Source organism: Xenopus tropicalis, chromosome 5 (genome assembly GCF_000004195.4).
Source record: "Xenopus tropicalis strain Nigerian chromosome 5, UCB_Xtro_10.0, whole genome shotgun sequence".
NCBI classification, from domain to species: domain Eukaryota; kingdom Metazoa; phylum Chordata; class Amphibia; order Anura; family Pipidae; genus Xenopus; species Xenopus tropicalis.
The window spans coordinates 55,570,846-55,590,811 of NC_030681.2; the positions used below are offsets into that span (position 1 = coordinate 55,570,846).

General features: G+C 36.1%; 1 protein-coding gene across 1 annotated transcript; it reads right to left on the reverse strand.

Moving 5' to 3' along the window:
* Positions 1-1,049: 1,049 nt before the first annotated feature.
* On the reverse strand, positions 1,050-19,939 carry cebpz (CCAAT enhancer binding protein zeta). Its single transcript, NM_001127414.1, has 15 exons — positions 19,757-19,939; positions 16,289-17,769; positions 15,241-15,472; positions 12,124-12,292; positions 10,948-11,036; positions 10,198-10,251; positions 8,127-8,229; positions 6,994-7,059; positions 6,496-6,562; positions 5,809-5,909; positions 4,775-4,832; positions 3,840-4,039; positions 3,678-3,739; positions 2,186-2,267; positions 1,050-1,439 (listed from the first exon to the last, which is right to left on the reverse strand). Exons 1-15 carry the CDS (start codon positions 19,877-19,879, stop codon positions 1,315-1,317), a joined length of 3,012 nt encoding a protein of 1,003 aa, NP_001120886.1. The 5' UTR covers positions 19,880-19,939; the 3' UTR covers positions 1,050-1,314.
* Between the last annotated feature and the right edge of the window lie 27 nt (positions 19,940-19,966).

Consider the following 19,966-nt stretch of genomic DNA (forward strand, 5'->3'; position numbering starts at 1 on the left):
CTAAAACAGTTACCTTTTATCTATTGTCCAGGCAGATACACAGGAATACTAAAGAGTTCCTTAATTCCATGAGATGAAGCTCAAATTAAATTTTCATTTCTGAGAAACACTTTGACAAAGTGCTAGGATGAAACATGCAATGTACTAACAACACTGCCTTAATAAACCACAGTTAAAGACTGCGTTGAGCTGTTAGTTGAACTTTGTCTTTGTGTTTTAAGGTGTAACAGAACAGGTTAGAGCATACACCTTTCAGTGATAACCTATGGCCAATTCTTGGAATTTTAATCCTCTGGTTTTCATTTTTTTTTTTTTATAGTTTCCATTTCTCTACATAAAAAATGGAAAATGGAAAAAAGTAGATCAAAACAATGAGGGGATAGTAATATTACAAAGCAAGCTTTCAGTGACTAGGCTATTTTAAAAAATAAACCTGGAATCACTGTACAAAAACCTACACATTTTATTGTTTACATTGCAAAAAAGGAAAGTAAAGCTCATGAAGTCATACATTTAAATTTTTTCCATTTACAGAAAAAAAGAAAGTGTTTTCTTACAGATTAAAGTGTGATTGGTCTGTGGCCATTCTAATTGTAATTCTGTAATAACTTGGTTGTTAACTCAGTTGATGATCTAAAAAGCACCATAAGATGACATGAAAACAGAAACCTGTTTTGAAAGTGTCAAGAATCTTTACAAATTCACCCTCAACTTACCCCCAAGTACTAAAGATCTATACTACAGAAATGTTTTGCTACTGGTGTTTCTATTTTAAGATGAGAATTAAAACTGATGCATATTTGGACAATCTGAACACAGGATTAGAACAAGCTTTGGAACTGGTCAACACTCTGCTGATCCCTCTTTTTTCATCAGATCTACTAGCTTACAATGTAAAAAGACAATAAAATTCTACTTTGGCCTACATTATGATTTTTATAAAACTATATGAATGTGCTGAATGCATTAAATGGACTGTGACACTGGTGCTGTTCAGTTTTTTAATACGCCACATGATAAATTTTTATGAAGCAGGCCAAACAAAATTCTTGCTTTTTGTTTTTATTGTCTTGCTAGTCAGATTGGTGCAGCTGCCTCCTACATGTTTTTACACATTTTCTAGTTCTTTATAGTGTTTATGAAAAATGGTATTGAAAAAAATGTTATTGAGCTCATTGCTGACAATTTATACAAATATTTTGAGCCGTTTTATTAGTTCATTGGCAGTGTTTTGTAAATAAAACCAGAAACCAGTCAATACTTATAACAATGTACATGGAAAGATACAATCTGATGCAAAAAATAAGCTGATGTTTATTTTTTAACTTTTTTGTGCAGCTTTTGTTTACTGAATGTCCTTTTTCTCTTGAGAATATTTTTAAGATCCTTATTGTGTACCCAGTTGTCACGTTCTGTTTCCCACTTGAGCTGCTTGGTACCTGGCATGGGAAAAAGAAGAAAAAGAAATATATTCAATGCAGTGATTTAGATTTAACGATTGGTATGCATAAAGTGTATGCCAGTCAAGGCTCTGGAACGGAATGAATTAAAGCAAAACAAAAATAATATGAACAAAAAAGGAAAAGAAAAAATTATTTCAAAAGTAGTTTTATGTAGAAAAAACTTGCCTTTGGGACCAAATATCCAGAATGCTCCAAAACCTGAGCCTTTCCAGATAAGGGATCTTCACATAATTTGGATCTACATACCCACCAAGTGTACTAAAAATCATTTAAAGATTTAAAAAAAAAAAAAAACCAATATTGTCTCCAATAAAGATTAATTATATCTTAGAATCATGTAAAAGGAACTCTTTTATTATTATTATTTAAAAATCATTTTTAAAAATGTTCATTATTTGCTTGTAGTAGAGTCTATGAGAGATGGCTTTCCCATAATCTGAGCTTTCTGATAGCAAGTTTCCGGATAGCAGATCCCATACCTGTACAATTCTATTGGGTTTATTTAATGTTTAAATTATTTTTTAGTAGAAGATTCAAATTACAGAAAGATCCCTTATCCAGAAAACCCCAGGTCCCGAGCATTCTGGATAATAGTTCCTATACTTAGATATGGTTACTGCTTTACAAAAATGGCATTTAATGGAAACTGGTTGCTAATTTTGACTAAACATAGCACACGATGGTAAATATATATTTAGAAAGTGTAAAAGAAAACATCTTACTTGCATTATCTCTATTTGCCATAGCATTCAATCCAACATTGTCAAATTTGGATCCTGTGTTTTCATCAAGAATATCCCCAAACTGAAAATTAGGACAAGAAAACAAATATCCTTAAAAGCAGAAAACATTAAGCAAATATCCTTAAGACAAAAAACATTAAAAAGGCAAAGCATACTGCTCCACTATTAGGGCTATGGCACAAGATGTATTCTTACATAGTGTTTTCACTTAAAGGAACAGTAACTCCAAAAAATGAAAGAGCTTTAAAGTAATAAAAATATAATGCACTGTTGCCCTGCACTGGTAAAACTGGTGTGTTTGCTTCAGTAACACTACTATAATTTATATAATAAGCTGCTGTGTAGCCATGGGGGCAGCCATTCAAGCTGGAAAAAAGGAGAAAAGGCACAGGTTACATTGCAGATAACAGATAAAACACTATTGTACTCAACAGAACTTATCTGTTATCTTCTATGTGCCTTTGCCTTCTCCTTTGAATGGCTGCCTCCATGGCTACATAGCAGCTTATTTATATAAATTATAGTAGACTTTCTGAAGTGAACACACAACTTTTACCAGTGCAGGGCAGCAGCACATTATATTTTAGTTACTTTTATACACTTTCATTTTTTTGGTGTTACTGTTCCTTTAAGAGTTTTTGTGTACGAGAAATGGTGTATGCATGCCACAAACATTTAGATCTGGACTTTATGTAAGATTAAGCAATGAGGCTGGAGTTTGGTGTGGCTCTAACACTGGTAGACTGTAATGTAACACTGTTGGCTTTAATGCAAAGTGAATGTATACATTTGTAAGTGTGACATACCAGAGTTCATTTAGCAACATTGAGTAATTTTAAACCTTAACACATGTATTAACACATGTCTACTGATTAAATTTTGGCTTTAATGGTTGTACTTGCAGCTGGCTGAAAAAAAGGCTTATCACTGATCGGTTGCTATGGGTTACTGCTCAAGTATATATTTGCCCACTGTTGATAAATGACACCTAGTGAATTTAAGCTGAGCAGTCATATAGCATACTCTGTCAGAAGTAGTAGCTTAAAGGGGTGGTTCACCTTTAAAGTGATACTGACACTTCAAAATACGAATGTACATTAAAAGTTACCTAAAGGTCATGTCTTTTGTAAGTAATTGTTACTTGAAGTTCTTAAACCTGACTGTTTTGCCACCCTGACCGTCCCTTCTCAACCTCTCAGTTACAGCTTCTAATGCTAACGGATTCCTGCTGCACAAATGGCCACCCCCTCATAGAGGAACATGGGGGATCAGAAAGGTAATATAAAAGCATTAGGCAAATACTTTTATGGCAAAATTATAAATAGCATCCAAAGACAATGTCATGATAGATGAAAAAAATTCCTTTTCTATATTATCTATCTATCTAACTATCTCTTTTAGCAATATAGGTATCAGGTAGCTACATCCTGCAAGTCGTTCAGAAAAACTAAAATCTGTATAATCGTTTTACCTCTTCTGCAGAAGCAAACATGTCCTCTTGTTTTAAAGATTTCTTCTTTGCTTTCTTTTTTCCTACACAATAAGACAAAAAAAAAATGATCCTTGTACTGTGGGAGGTAATTTTTTTTCCACTTATTATTTCTAAGTATAACAATTTAATGCAATAACATACCTGGACAGTCATCATTTTCGGTATCCATAAAAATGCCTCCATTTTCATTGCCATCATCATTTATGTCTTCAAAGTCTTCTTCACACATGCTATCCAAGGATATTTCTTCATCATCATCTTCTCCATCGATATCCCAATCTGAATCGGAGTCATCGGCCTCTGACTTTTTCTTCTCTGTTTTACCATCTGCTTTCAAATTACTAAGAAATAAACAGAAGCAAGTGTAAACATATCACTCGCCAAGCGAGCGGATCTTATAGTGTATGGGCACCTTAAGACTATATCAGGGCAATATATGCATTAACAAAATGTTATACACAAGGGGTAGGAACATAAGCATTATTCACCCATTCTATCCCCTAACTTCCGCATCATTTAAGAAGTGCTTTATGCCAGATCTTTTATCCAGCAAAAGGAGTAGCACAGGAAGGCCCCAGACATAAGCACTCTCTAAATGTAATGGGCTTTTACCCTTAATCATTTTACATTTCTAAGTAAACGACCCCAACGGAAACTTGTGTATTATAAAAACTTTTTAGACCCCCCTATTACAAAATATCAGGATAGAAGAACATAAACCTTGTGCCTTTTGTGGGACTCCTCAATGACTTCTAATATTCTTACATTTAAAAATAGGGGGAACATCTGCTCCTATATAATATAAACACAACTTTTAGTGCCTCAGTGAATTTTATAAATCTTGTTCTCACTACCCATGATGGTCATGTAGCTTTACCTTTAATGTGCTAGAGTACTATTCTTTTATTTTACTGTTCTGGCATATAACATATATCAGGAATCTGTGGCCAAAGCAACATTTCCTAATACCATAAAGTAATGTATCTATGTACATTTTACTTATAAAGTGCTACTCATGTATGCACTGGTGCAAAGTAAAATGTAATGCTTTATTTAATGCTATAAAACAAACTTACCTAGCAAAATCAATAACATCAGTGGTTCCACTATAAAAACTGTCGCCTTCAAATGAGTCTAAAAGAAAAAAAAAAAAAAGGAATGCAAATATTAAAATCTGAACTGACACGTATATATACAGTTGTTTGCTGTGACTGGATAGTAAATGTTAGCAGATAACAGAGTCTTATTATGTTTGTATTTCCATCATTCAAGGAACATTCTTCATTTCTGGAGGATCACTCTTCTACTTGATTTAATATGAGTGCAATAGACTCAATGGGATTGGCATGATCTGAATGACATGTACTACTTGAACCCAGAAAGTGTGAACACATGGGCATGGCCACTTCATGTGAAAACAGTTTGCCAGAAGGTTTGACATCATAGTCATTTTTTACCTATTCTGGAGGCCATTTTATGCAAGTGTTGTGGCATGATATATGTATATATTCCTCTCTCTTCAACTAAAGTTAGATTTTAAGAACATCTTTCAAATTTTCTTGCAACAATAAGGCAATACAATCTTGCATTGTTAATAAAAGAATATTTCACTGCTTACACTGCATAGTAAATAATACTCAAAGAGCACTATTAGTGATGCTCATAAGGATACTGTTTATGATACAGTTTTTTAAATTGCATTGTTTGCAATATGGTTACTTGCAATCTATTCCTATATGATTCCTAATGAGCTTGTTAGCAGCATGTTATTAGTAATGCGACTGCATTCATTTCAGCATTCCTATCTGATACAACCTACAATGTGCCCTGGACAGAATGTTTCCTAGTTTACTGAATGTGAAAGGTCAGGCCGTGAAGAGTTTTTAGTTTTGAGAGCACAAAATACTGTAATTGATGACAGTGCACCACAGACTAGTGTCTAAAAAATCACCAAATGGCAGTCCCACAACTTAAGTATTTGTTGGAGTATTCATTATTTTGTTTAAAGTCTATATATTTGTGAAAAGATTTGTTAAGTATTAAAGCCTCTCCCTAAGAAGCTACTTTTTTACTACAGATTTTTGAGCACTGGCCCAAAGAGAAATCTTACCTATGATTTTTTCAAACTCATCATCATCGACATCTTCTACACTCTCTTCATCTTCATTTCGTTTAATCTTCTTTCTTTCTTTTGACAACTTTGTGAAGTATCTGCAAGACAGGGAGGAAAGAGAATAGATAAAAGTTAGAATGAAGAAAGAAAAAAAAAAAAAAAAAAGAGAGGAAAAGCTGAATACTTTTTTTATAAGCTTCAAAAGTTACTTGAATATTGGAACCTGAAGCGTTTGAATTCAGTGGTTCATTTTGAGTGTTCAAACTTGTAAATTGGCAGGACTTCCTAAAAGATGTTACCCCAGTTCAAGGGTTAATCTTGAGCATACTATAAAAGCACATGTTCTACACCACTGATCAAAGGTTTCAGTTAAACGCTGTTGGTTTTAATAGAATCTATGGAACAAAGCAGTTCCCTTTGAGGGATGATCTTGCAGCACCTATAAGGCCCACATCATAAGCAAGCTACACTCCAAGTGCTTACTGCTAAAGACATACAGCAGTTTTCTCTTTATTGATAAACCTAGCAATACAAATTAAGAAAGTTTAGAAAAGTCAACTACAGCGATAAATTAATTACTTATTTACACTTAACATTTTCTATCTGAATCTCTTATTATTATTATTAAAAAAAAAAAACAAAACACACTCAATTCACTAAAGTTTAGAATTTAATTGAAGTTACCTGTGAAAGAATACTTCATCTACAGGAATTTCAGTTTCTTCTTTTTCCAGGAATGCAGGGCTGTTAACTAAGTAAAATATTTTGTCCAATTAAAATGATAAAATGACACATATATTGTATGTACCTACCTAATTTAGGAGACATTGTCTACTTGTTTAGCTATAGCTATTAAGCTGAAGACTCCAGATGCTTAAGGACTATAAAACAAGTATGTGCAGCCTATTAGGTTTTTTTTACTACCCCAAATCCAGGATGAAGGGTACACCAATTAGAGAGAAACACACTCGAGTGTGACAAACAATGCAGGGACCAAGGGCAAGAGATTAGAATTTTTAAAAACAAATCATTATGAAAATGCTATTTAAAAACTGTGACAAAAATCTGAAATATGGCCCCATCACAATTACTTTTGAGAAGCAGCAGCAAATATGAAAACACAATAATAAAGTACATATTTAATATCCCCTACTTATGAAAACATTTTAAATAATTAATTACCTGGAAGCTTCTCCTCGTTCATATAATGCTTCTTCCTTCGGTGCAATAAATAACCTCTGTTGTTTTCTGTGTACACATAAAAAAAGCTTGTATTTGTTACAAACCCACAAACAACGTATACATTTGGCTTGGGGAAAATAACATGAAATAAGGGGCTACTTTAAATTTTTCTCTTGAAACTCTTGAAAATGCCATCTCTCTTAAAAACAGCATGAAAACACTAACAAGGTCACATTCCAGATAAATACCACATATATGCAGGTAGGTGTTTTCATGCAATCCTCCCCAGGAATGGACAGTGCTTTCAGGCATCTTGATGGTATGATTTTTGTAAGCAATAATATGGCAGGCAAAGCACCCAATATTACCCTGTGTACTACTTTCCCTTACAGAAAAGCACCACATCGTGCTTTATGGCTGAAATGATAGCTATCTATAAGAGTATTGGAACATGAGGGCTTTTAAAATCTGATGGAGAAGCAATTTAAATTGTTCCTACTGCCTGTCTTTGACTTCATAAAGTCCACCTGACACCACCTCAAATACGCAAAGAAAACCCCCCCAAAACAAACATTCGCACTAGAGCAGCCCAATATCTTGTGTAGAACCCATTGTCTGTATCACTGCAGGATTGTAAGCCTGTAAAAGGATTAATCTGCAAAGCAACTGGGAAAAGCAGTAGTGAACAGTGGTGTCTTGTATTTCTTAGGGCTCTGGTACACGGGGAGATTAGCCGCCCGCAACAAGGGAGATTTGTCCCGGGCGACTAATCTCCCGGTGTACCTGAGCCCTTACAGTTGAGATCTGCTACTTGAGAATTACAAGCGTAGAATGCAAGGGGAGAATTATATAGTATATGACAATATGCAAAAACCAGCTATGACAACTAATTGCTACTTGAAATGCTTTACTGTAACAGAGAGAGATAACTGTCCCAAAAATGCAGACAAATGTGGCAAAACAGGCACATGATCCATGACCCGAATATAAAATGTTTGTATAATACTAAAATACTTTTAATTAAACATCATTAATAAAACAAGATAATTTAGAATGTCTAACTTTCAAATCAGTACCTAGTAAGCTACATATGTACAATTGTACTAAATAACAGTTTGTCTCTGCATGCTTACCTGTAACTTTTGGTGCTTTTGGATTCCGATACACAAAGCGATCAAGGAATCTCATCAAAGTGAAATCTTGCAGTGGGTCCCCTGTATATTGGATGGGATTACCCTGGCAAATAAATATTTGCAGATGTTTTTTAAGGACTGTTTCAAAGCTGCCTTAAAAGTCTACTTTAAAGGACATGTAAACCCTACATCTTCCTAACATGTATATAAGTTGGGCACATCATCCCCATCTATACTGCATCATTTGTATTGCATATATTCCCTCCGTTCACCAGCACCATCAAATTTTCTCTAACAAATAGCAGCTTTCACCCGGCAGCCATTTTACCTCCAACACATAAACATGTTTCTTTAGCAGAGTGCACAGCTAGAACAGAGTTTCTATGGAAACCAGTGATGCCATCTCTTCATTGGCTGCTAAACTGGATGGTGTGTGTAGGAACCTGAGTTAAGAAGAACTGAGCATGCCCACTAGCCAATAGCCAAAGTAAAGTTCTGAGTGAGGGGGCTGAGTGAGTTAGAGGAGGAGAATGAATCTTAGGTAATTAAGTGAATGCCGCAGCCTTACTATTAACCTTTGAACAAAACAACCAGAATTTTTTTAAGAGGCTGTAAACTAATTACATATACATATAATTACTGCATACATTTTTGTTACTTAAACTACACTGCTCAAAAAAATAAAGGGGACACAAAAATAAGACATCCTAGATCTGAATAAATGAAATATTCTTATTAAATACTTCGTTCTTTACATAGCTGAATGTGCTGACAAGAAAATCACACAAAAATTAGCAATGAAAATCAAATTTATCAACCCATGGAGATCTGGATTTGCAGTTACACTCAAAATTAAAGTGGAAAAAACACTACAGGCTGATCCAACTTTGATGTAATGTCCTTAAAACAAGTCAAAATGAGGCTCAGTAGTGTGTGGCCACGTGCCTGTATGACCTGCCTACAATGCCTGGGCATGCACCCACACAAATGGCTCAGGTAGTGCAGCTCATCCAGGATAGCACATCAATGCATGCTGTGGCAAGAAGGTTTGCTGTGTCTGTCAGCGTAGTGTCCAGAGCATGGAGGCACTACCAGGAGACAGGCCAGTAATGGGTCAGTAATGGTGTGGGGTGGCATTTCTTTGGGTGGCCGCACAGCCCTCCATGTGCTCGCCAGAGGTAGTATGACTGCCATTAGGTACCGAGATAAGATCCTCAGACCCCTTGTGAGACCATATGCTGGTGCGGTTGGCCATGGGTTCCTCCTAATGCAAGACAATGTTAGACCTCATGTGGCTGGAGTTTGTCAGCACTTCCTGTAAGATGAAGGTATTGACGCAATGGACTGGCCCACCAGTTCCCCAGAGCACATCTGGGACATCATGGCTCGCTCCATCCACCAATGCCACATTGCACCAAAGACTGTCCAGGAGTTGCAGGATGCTTTAGTCCAGGTCTGGGAGGAGATCCCTCAGGAGACTATCTGCCACCTCATCAGGTGCATGCCCAGGCATTGTAGGCAGGTCATACAGGCACGTAGAGGCCACACACACTACTGAGCCTCATTTTGACTTGTTTTAAGGACATTACATCAAAGTTGGATCAGCTTGTAGTGTTTTTTTCCACTTTGAGTGTGACTGCAAATCCAGACCTCCATGGGTTGATAAATTTGATTTTCATTGATCCTTTTTGTGTGATTTTGTTGTCAGCAGATTCAACTATGTAAGAACAAAGTATTTAATAAGAATATTTCATTCATTCAGATCTAGGATGTCTTATTTTTGTGTTCCCTTTATTTTTTGAGCAGTGTATATTAATGCTAAAACCAGTTAACTGGATCACATACAAGAATTATTAGCAATCATTGTGAATAGCAGAAACTTTATAGCTGGAATAAGTTACTGATGTCCAAATCAAACAAAGTCTGTGGGTACAATACAGGGCTTTTAGGTAGAAAGGTTTTTTCAAAAATATCAAAGTGGCTGGAGAACACTAGAATGGTAAGAAAACATTGTAAGTGGGACATTTTGAGATATAAATATTGAAGCATTTTACTCAAACAAAAGTCTTACCTCTAAAATGTTTTTTGCAAAAAGTGCAACAGATGGATGAAAGTGTTCTGAGAGCTGTTAAAAAAAAACAATTAAAAAAATAGTTAGGAACAAGGAATGAAAAACAGAAAATGACATACTGTAGTTTTATGGCATGAGATACAGTGTATTCCTGTGGATTATATCCCAAGTGACATTGATTGCCATTGATTTTTCTTTGGGATGGCATTCCTTTCTAAAACAAGGCAGTGCCACCAGTTTACCTGTAGTTTCTAGGTATCCCTCACTAGACTTACGCATGCACAGCATACAAAAATTATTAAAATTAGTATACTGCACAAAGCAACAGTAATAATTCATCCAGATTATGATGAACGATATTTAGAAGGAATGACTAACTGAAATTACAGTTACAAGTGTAAGAATTCCCTGGCTGAAACCTCAATGAATTTCAGCTACTTCTGTATGAGTTTAACTGCTGTGAATCAATTACAGTGACAGCATGAAGTATAAACTTTAGCTAGACTGATTCTCAAAACACAGTCTGAAAATGCCTGAAATGACATCAACCTCTACTGTAAGGTATGATTTATCTCAAAATGTAAAATAACCTGGGCAATTTTTCAATCAATGCATGCCTGGAAATGTGTTTGTGTGTATTTTGACTGTTATTCACCAATGTGCCAGTCAAACTCCTATTTCATAAAATCAGTTGTGTATCTGTGTCAGATCATGCAAAAAAACACACTAAACCAATGTATACTGTCTTACCTTTTTTAGCTCCCAAAGACTTGTGTTATCAGCTCCACAAAATAAAGGGTTTCTGTTAAAGGGATCATAATTACTTGAATTCTTTATACCTAAAAAATTAAGATGTTTTAAGATAACATTTATGCTAAAAAATAAGCATGTATAAAGACATGAGTCTCCCAATAATAAGGCTTTAAAGGAGAAAGAAAGGTAAAAACTAAGAAAGCTTTATCAGAAAGGTCTATGTAAATACAGCCATAAGCACTCACAGAAATGCCGCACTGACTTCTCTGAAAAAAGATTTCTTGTGTCTGTAATTCCTGTGCCACAGACATGCTGCTTTCTGTTCTCTGCTCTTTTCTGCTCCCCTCACTCCCACCCTTAGGAATGTGGATCTGAGCCAATCAGCAGGAAGCTGACTCATAGTCTTACTAACTGAGCAAGTTCACTTGGGTCTGCATGTCTGTGCAGGAGTGAGGCATTATAAGAAGTTTCTTTACACAGCTCAGCGTTTTTTATTCCTGTTTGGCTTCAGATCTTCTGAACAGGTGAAATATGGGGGACTTAAGGGAACTATTGAGACAACTGAAGGTATGCCTGCAGCTTGAGATTAACTCTTTACTAGCCTTTCCTTCTCCTTTAATAATAATCAAAGCAAGGAGAGTGTAACTTCCTTGAAAAATTGTGGCAAGATCAGGTACAATAAATGGAAAGCAAAATGTAAGGATTCTTGTTGTCAGAGTGAACATTTTTAGACAATTAACAGTGGGCAACTGTATAGTGTACCCACTATAAAGGGAGTGCATCATTTGTTTATAATCACGTGAAGTTGCAGTTGCTCCACAATTCTTTTAGTGACTGGGAATAACTTAGGGTGTAATTTATCAAAGTTTTATCCACGAATTATGGTTCAAAAATTTGAATGTCTGATATTTATTAAGAGCAAAAAACCCACCATCTAAAAGTTTGCGAGTTTATATAGAAGTCAAAGGGAGTTGTCCTAGGCAAAGTCAAGCCATATTTTCAATTGGAGTTTTTTGTAAACTCAAAAATTTTAGGTTTTTTATTTGAACAAGTTTTCATTATTAATAAATAAGTGAGCATTCGATATGTGAGTTCATACAATTTAGTGTCCCATCTTAGCTCTTAATTCTTTTTTCTTATTTTGAATTTATAAATATAGAAATGAATGATTACCCTGTAGTGTTTCCTGATGCACCCAAGAAGCTGAAGTAGGTTTATTTTCTGATGCCAATGTTTTTCCATCAGGGCCACTCTTAATATTTTTCTGTCCATCAATGCAAGCATCATCCTCATCATCATCATCATCAGAAAGGTCATGAAAATACTCTTCCTCATCATTTTCCTTGGAAAACAGAAGGAAATCTGAATCTAGCCAATTTCAATATGATTTCACAAATACTTCATTTAAAAATGGTTTACTAGTCAGAGAGAAATTTGATCAGTAACTGAACACTGATAAATTAACAATGACACTGCCGCAGAGAACTTTGATTAGTACTGCTGCTGCCCATAAATAACGTATAACTCACAATAAATACAGTGCTGAAGCATTAACTAGCTCACTGTGAGCACAAGACCGCCAGAAAAGCATTACATTAACCATTAGTTATCTACACTTTCCTTTGCAAACCCTACAACCCCAAGGACTAATAAACTTGACTGTAGCAAGCAATGCCAGGCAGCACCTGCAAGGGAAAACAAGGTTTTGAGCTGTATTAAAAGCGGTATAGATTCCCGGGAAGAGGGGGTTATTCTTTCCTTTACAGAGCGCTGGTAAGGCCCCATCTAGAATATGTCATTCAGTTTTGGTCTTCAGTGCTCATACGGGACATTATTGAGTTAGAGAGTGTACAGCACTAAGCTGGTAGGGCAACTAAGCTGGTAAAGGTTATGAAAGTCTCGGTTATAAAAGAACACTGGCCAAGTTAAGGTTGTTTGCACTGGAGAAGAGGCGCTTAAAGGAGAAGGAAAGGTAAAAACTAAGTAAGCTTTATAGAAAGGTCTATGAAAATACAGCCATACGTACAGAAAATAGTCCTCTATTAAAATAAGCAAAGGATGTCTTGTCTACTTTTTTGTAAACATGTTCTTAGGGTATCTGACTTCCTCTCTCAGAAAAATCCTTCATTCCAGGGGCCAGAGTCTGTGCCGTTCTCTCCTCTCTCCCCTTTCCTGTTCCCCAATCCCATAAGAATTCATAAAACTCACTCCTTCCACCCTTAGGAATGTGTAATCTGCGCTATAAGGGCTAGAGCTATACAGCAGGAAGCTATGAACACCAAGCTGAAATGGCAGATGCAGTCTTATGCAAACAGAGAAAGCTTCTAGGGCTCTTTACTCAGGTATGGTCAAGTTTTCTGCAGAATAAATATTGCATTCTAGGTGGCACTTATGTGGGAATCTATTGGCAGTAAAATGCCAAAATGACTTTCCTTCTCCTTAAAGGGGTGATATGATAACTATGTATAAATATATAAGGGCATCATATAATAATCTCTCTAATGCCTTGTTTACCAGTTGCCCTTCCAACTAACACGAGGGCACCCACTCTGATTAGAACAAAGGAGGTTCCGTCTAAATAATTTTTTACTGTGAGAGCTGTGAAGTTATGGAATTCCCTCCCTGAATCAGTTAGGCAGGTTATATAGATTTGCTGTGAAACGCTTGTCCACTATAAAGCTCCAAATTTCAAGTTATGGTGATTTCTGCTTCAATATTAAAGAAGGACAGAGCAGTGGAGATGAAGAAGTGGCAGATTATCATAAGGGTCACTGTTTAAAATGGGGCCCAGTGGGAAACTTGAGCAGGCCAGGGTTGGAGCTGGCGTGGATCATGGGAGGGGATAGGGCACCCCCCAGGGCTGTTGTAGGGGTTCATCCTCCCCTGAGGTAGAGTAAAGGAAGGAGCTGGTGAATTAAACAGTAAATGGGGAGTGGTGGAAAAGGAACATGGGAGAGAGATAAAAGGAACATAGAAAATTGGAAATAAATTAAAAGCAAAAGGTGAATGCAAAAAATGTGGATGGCTACAGAGGAGAAGAGTTTGGTCAGAAGACAGTGGTGAATGAAATGTAAGGGAGGCATGAATGCAAAACAGAAATAGGTATATACATCACTGTGAGAGAGCAAAAGGAAAGCACTGGTCAAAAAAAAGAAAAGAAAAAGGTGCATATGCCCCAGGAAGAAAACAAAAGAGAAAAAATAAGACAGCAGGAAGAAGCAAAGATGAAGAAAATGAAGAGAAATATTAGAGAAGCTAATGAGAGGAGACTATCATCTCTATTTATAAAGAAACCCAACAAAGAAAATGGAAAAAAAACAAAGAAAGAGCAGTATTAGAAGGAGTAAAAACAACTGCAAAAAAAACAGCCTGGGAGGAGTATTTCCTATTTTGTGAGTAGCTTATGGGCATGTTGCTTTCTGGCAAAAACATTTCCTGCTTTGGTTAGCCCTCTTACATCTAGCTAGACCTAAACAGTACTGATTAAGAGTTTATTTTTATCCATATATATTTTAAGCCAATTTTAACCCAACCCGGTAATGTACTATTGAAAATGTATGAGCCTGCTACCAGGCATGCAGTGAAAAACAGCAACGGTAAAGTATCAGCTATCTTACTTAAAAAATCAGTAAGGCTGCTGGTCTAAACGGTGTCTGTGCTCTACTTAGTAGTAATCATTTGTAGAAATATTTAATAAGGATTTAGGCACAACTACAGTATTTCAAATATTTCTTGTGTTTAGATATCTAAAGTCCTTTTTCATTCCAACTCAGTAAACCTGCCAAAAACACCCATCACCAAAAAAACACAAATCAATTTTTCATGACACTGACAAAGGCGTGCCTTAAGCTCCTCATTATGTAGGTACAGTAGTACATATTGAAAATAACAAAAATAGAAATATTAAAAATATTGCCTATGGTATACGCCTTAGTCTTCTGTGAATTATATTGTTAGTTTATTTATATACTTATATTATATGGCAGGAGATGTGTGAGTCTCACAGTAGACTAGCTGGCATTATTGCAGTGGACTTATGTTCACTGTGGTGATCCTGTCACTTTGGTTGGGAGATAATGAGAACAATAGGGTTTAAGTGTTACTGTGCCTTTAAGGACTTCATGTCATTCTTTTATTTATGCTTGTTTACACCAAAAGTGTCCAGTGAGCCATTTTATCTTTTCAGTTTACAGTAGTAAAGAAATTATGAAAAAATTAACAGAAATCTGAAGCAAAACAGTTTTTCCCATAAGATATAAAAAAAAAAAATAAAATAGAACACAAACATACCCCATTTTCCTGTAGCAGAATTTTCAGACCTGGCTTTATTCTTATAATTTCCGACATGAGATACAAGGTTCCACATATAAATGAGGGCTTTTGACAACATGCAATCTGCAATAACCTTTTCAGGAATGCCTTTACACGTCTTAATACTACATCAGCTTTCATAGACTTGTAAATAAGGTTAAGAAACATTGCTTGCTTGGAAGCCTGTGAGAGACCAGGATCCAGTAGTTTTCTGAAAATACAAAAAGGAAAATCAAAAATACAATTAGCAAAATCAGTTTTACCAAAGGTTCAATCTATTGTAACATGTATATAGAAAAGCCCCAACCGCATAAGGGGAAAACTCTAAGGCCACTCAAACTGCCCCATGTGTAGCAAATGGCATAAATGGCATCTACCTATCACTTTGCACATAGGGCAAATGTCAGCCCATAAATGAACACCAGCATGTTCTAGTCAAAATGTGCCTTGTGTGGGCAGTGAGGGGTGAATGCCATTCATCACAGACATGGGTGGCTGCAACTGGCATTCTTGCTATAGGGACTAACAGGTAATACTTTCACCCCCTTGCTTGCCACAAGCTAATAATCACCATCTATAAGGCTTCTCTTGCAATAAGAGTTTATGGAGGCCAGGAGGGGTTCAGCCTGATGGTCCAGGGGTAATCACATGGGGGCATGACCAGCTGAATGGGGTATATATGCCATCTGACTAAGCAATGTCTTAAATGTTTATGCCCTTGAGTGTGACTGAAGCATTAAATGCATTAGGCATTTTAGAATATGCTTTAATATTCTTCTACTCTATAAAGTGTCACTTTATACAACTGGGAGGGAAATTATTTTACCTGATACTTGTCCCAGTCTGTGCAGCTATTATACGGTGCTATTATACGGTTACCACAAGACTAGTTGTGTTGTTGGAGGTAACTAGTTCCTGTGACATTACCCTAAAAGTCCTTCTTAGTACTACTTAAACACAATTTAGGCCTAAATTTCATAGGTTGCTGATTATTTCTGAAGTCACGACAATTTTTTTCATGTCTTACCTATATAAAGCTCCGTAGTATCTGTTTGACACAGTCTGTTGAGAGTCCATTACTTGAAAAAGCAGCATCAGGATCTGTACTGCTGTGTTAAAATTAACAACGTGCAAAATTTTAAAAAGGGTATCAAGCTGCTCTTTGACTTTTTCATTTCCTGTCTGTGCATATGGATAAGCTCTATTGACTCCTGTCAACAAAGCTCGCAGGATTTTAGAATCTATGTCCTTTTTTTTTACACATGCACGGAAAAAGCAAAAATATACAGTAATGAGTTGATTGGCGAGGTCTGATTCCTCATGAGAGAAGATAATCTGATTTAAGAAACAAATTCCATAGTACTGTGCTTTTTCACTGATATTTGGGCGATACAACAACCTCTCAATTTCCAGACATACCACTGTTTTCATATTAGGATGCTTACTCAGCAATGTTTCAAGTAGGTATGATGCCTTAGTAGCAATCTTGTACTGAGGGTCACCCAGTTTGTTGACTATCAGCACTAAGAGTGATTTTTCTTCTTCAGGTTTATTACATAGAAGTTCATGGGCTACATTTAAAGATTTGGCCTTGGTGGCAACCAAGTTATCATGAGACAAGGTTTCCAGCACTTTGACAAATTCTGCAACTTGCTTTTTTAGCTGGTCCTCAAAAAACCATAATATGAGGCGCCGATCTCTTGCATCCCTGTTGCCACTGGAGGCTTCCTCAAGTTTGTCAAATGGGTGCTGTAGAAATGTGTGAAGTTTGCGATTATCTGGTAATAGATCAGATAGTAGTAAATCCTTAATTGTATCAAGGGCCATCAGGTTCTGCTGTTTGCTACCTTTTTTCCTAACCAAGTTTACTAAGTTCTCAACAAATTGCAATGTATGAACAGGTGCATCCTGGATAAGGACTGTCATGGCAGCCATCCTATCTCCTAATGTCCCTGTTGAAACAACAGTCTTCATCCATGCAGAATTGGCTCCTTTTTGCAATTCCTTTCGGTTTTTATACAAATTTCTATCATGTTCATACAGTTTTTCTGCTAAGCTTTTATATTTGTTAACTTCATCCTCATTTTGAGGATGCAATGTGAAGTCATGTGTATATTCGTGATCAAACCATTTTCCACCAGGTTTGATTAATAATATTGTTCGTTCGCAAAATTCAAACACTGCTTTCCCTTTTATTTTTGATGTTGCCCTATTTGCATCATTTTGCTGCACCACGTTTGATTTCTTTTTCTTTAATTCTTTATTACTATTTGTAGCAACTGTTATTTGAGTACTTTTATTTACGGTACTGTCTTTAGGCTCTGTTTTCTCCTTCTTCTGCTTTGCACTACTTTCTTGGTCAATGCTATCAGTGGACAATTTCTTTATACCCAGCTTTTCTATGAATGCTTGCAATTCTCCCTCTTCGAGATCATCAATTTCTCCTTTCTTATCGCCACCTATAATTTCTTCTTCTTCATTCACTCCAGCTAGCATGATAAAATCTTGCTATATATATGAAAAAGCAAAATAAAAGTCAAACTTTGGAAACCAAAAAGATTACTCTTCTCCAGAAATGCACACATGTAATAGATTTGTTAATAAAATGAAAGTGCACAATTCACTATTACACTTGTTTTACAATTTAAAAGCAGCTTAAAAAATAGCAAAACATTTTAAATACACAAAGTGAATGTACTTCTATGAACAGCACATGACATACACCTTTACCAGTGCTGTACCTTTGCTTCAGAAATACCCCAATATACATTTTTACTGGCCTGGCCTACAATTGAAAAACAAATTCTCCCATAATCAAGTTACCTGCGTGTGTTTTTGCAACAAGTTCACTCTGCCTTAATTATAATCTAGAAACTAATTTCTTTTTATAGCTGTTACAAAGCTCATTGATTGTATTTGTGCTTCAATTCTGCATTTTGTTTTGACATAGATCCTAACTAAGGGCACCAAATTTGATCCACCATTGCAAGTGGGACTGTCTCCTTAAAGGAGAACTAAAGTCTACTAAAAATAAGGATGAAAATACTGTGTTTTATATACTAGACATATTGTACAAGCTCTGAGGTTCAGCAGCCCCATAACAGTAATGATCTATGCCTTCAAAGATGTCTAAAGCAGCTTCCCATCTTAGATCTGGTTATACATATATCAGACCCCTTATCCGGAAACCCATTATCCAGAAAGTTCCGAATTACAGAAAGGTCATCTCCCATAGACTCCATTTTAATAAAATAATTTACATTTTTTTTAAAATGATTTCCTTTTTCTCTGTAATAATAAAACAGTAGCTTGTACTTGATCCAAACTAAGATATAATGAATCCTTATTGGAGGCAAAACAATCCTTTTGGATTTAATTACTATTTAAATTATTTTATTAGGAGATAGGAAGGAGATATGAATTAAGGAAAGACCCCTTATCCGGAAAACCCCAGGTCCCAAGCATCCTGTATAACGGGTCCCATACCTGTAACAGCTCATTATGCTCTGGACTGCTGTCAAGAAGCTAAGCTTAGAGGTTGTTGGAAAACATCAAAACATTAGCAGAAAATTAAGTTACATCTACCATAAGAGCTACTGCTACAAGGTTAATAAGAAGCTTGGATGCAGAATGTAATTATTGTGTCATGTATTATTAATTTGATTAAAATTAAGCATTGACAACTGTGTATACAGGTATGAGATCTATTTTTCTACCTGTATGTATATGTTTGGTATCTAGGGTTTTGCAGATATGGGGTCCTTTCATAATAAAATCAATACTGTAAACCCTTCTTGAAATATCTTAGTAAATCTATTGCATTGCCATTTGTTCGCTCTATAACACTATGGGCAAATTTATCAAAACGTGAGTGTAGAAGTTAATCCATAAAACTTGCCCCCATTCTATTCTTTCCTATGGGATTTTTAGAAGTGTATTTATCAATGGGTGAAAGTCAGAACCCGCCATTATCCTCCAGGAACGAACAGAATGGGGGCGAGTTTTATGGATTAAGTTCTACACTCACATTTTGATAAATTTGCCCCTATAGTTCTATCATAACACACTGGATACTAACCGCAATAACAATACATGCAGTACGAAAGGAAAGAAGAACGTGTGCAAGCTACAGATTGCAGCTCTATAGTGCCCTGTTACACATCCCCAAAGCCGATTTCATTTTGACACATACAATCAGCTTGATGTTTAACTCATGCAATAACAATACATGCAGTACGAAAGGAAAGAAGAACGTGTGCAATTTACAGATTGCAGCTCTATAGTGCCCTATTACACATCCCCAAAGCCGATTTCATTTTGACACATACAATCAGCTTGATGTTTAACTCATGCTTGACTACAGCCACTTTGTGCACAGGCATGTAAGAACCAAAGTAAAAACTCTTTATTTGAACAAGTCGGATTATAATGGGTTAGTGTGAATTAAGCATACTACGGGGCAAAGGAACAGATATTCCGGATTAGAGCAGGGTACCTTAGTTCCCCCTAAACGCAAAACCTCATCCAGAGTAAATCCATTTTCTGGATCTTCTCCTATGTCAGCTCCATCTCCGATATCTTCCTTATTCTGACCGCCGCTAAAGCTCTTCGATTCCATGTTGTCCATTCGCAGTTAACAGTACCCACTGCCTGTGGCACGGCCTCAACTAAGTCACACACAGCTTCCTATGTCGCACATGGACCC

Bases quoted from the DNA above. Each gene is read 5' to 3' on its own strand.
- cebpz (NM_001127414.1), bottom strand. From the start codon at position 19,879: ATGGAATCGAAGAGCTTTAGCGGCGGTCAGAATAAGGAAGATATCGGA. The intron at 8,230-10,197 runs GTAAGACTTTTG...TTTATTTGCCAG, and splicing joins TTGCAAAAAACATTTTAGAG to GGTAATCCCATCCAATATAC. The intron at 6,563-6,993 runs GTAATTAATTAT...TATTTTACTTAG, and splicing joins GAACGAGGAGAAGCTTCCAG to TTAACAGCCCTGCATTCCTG.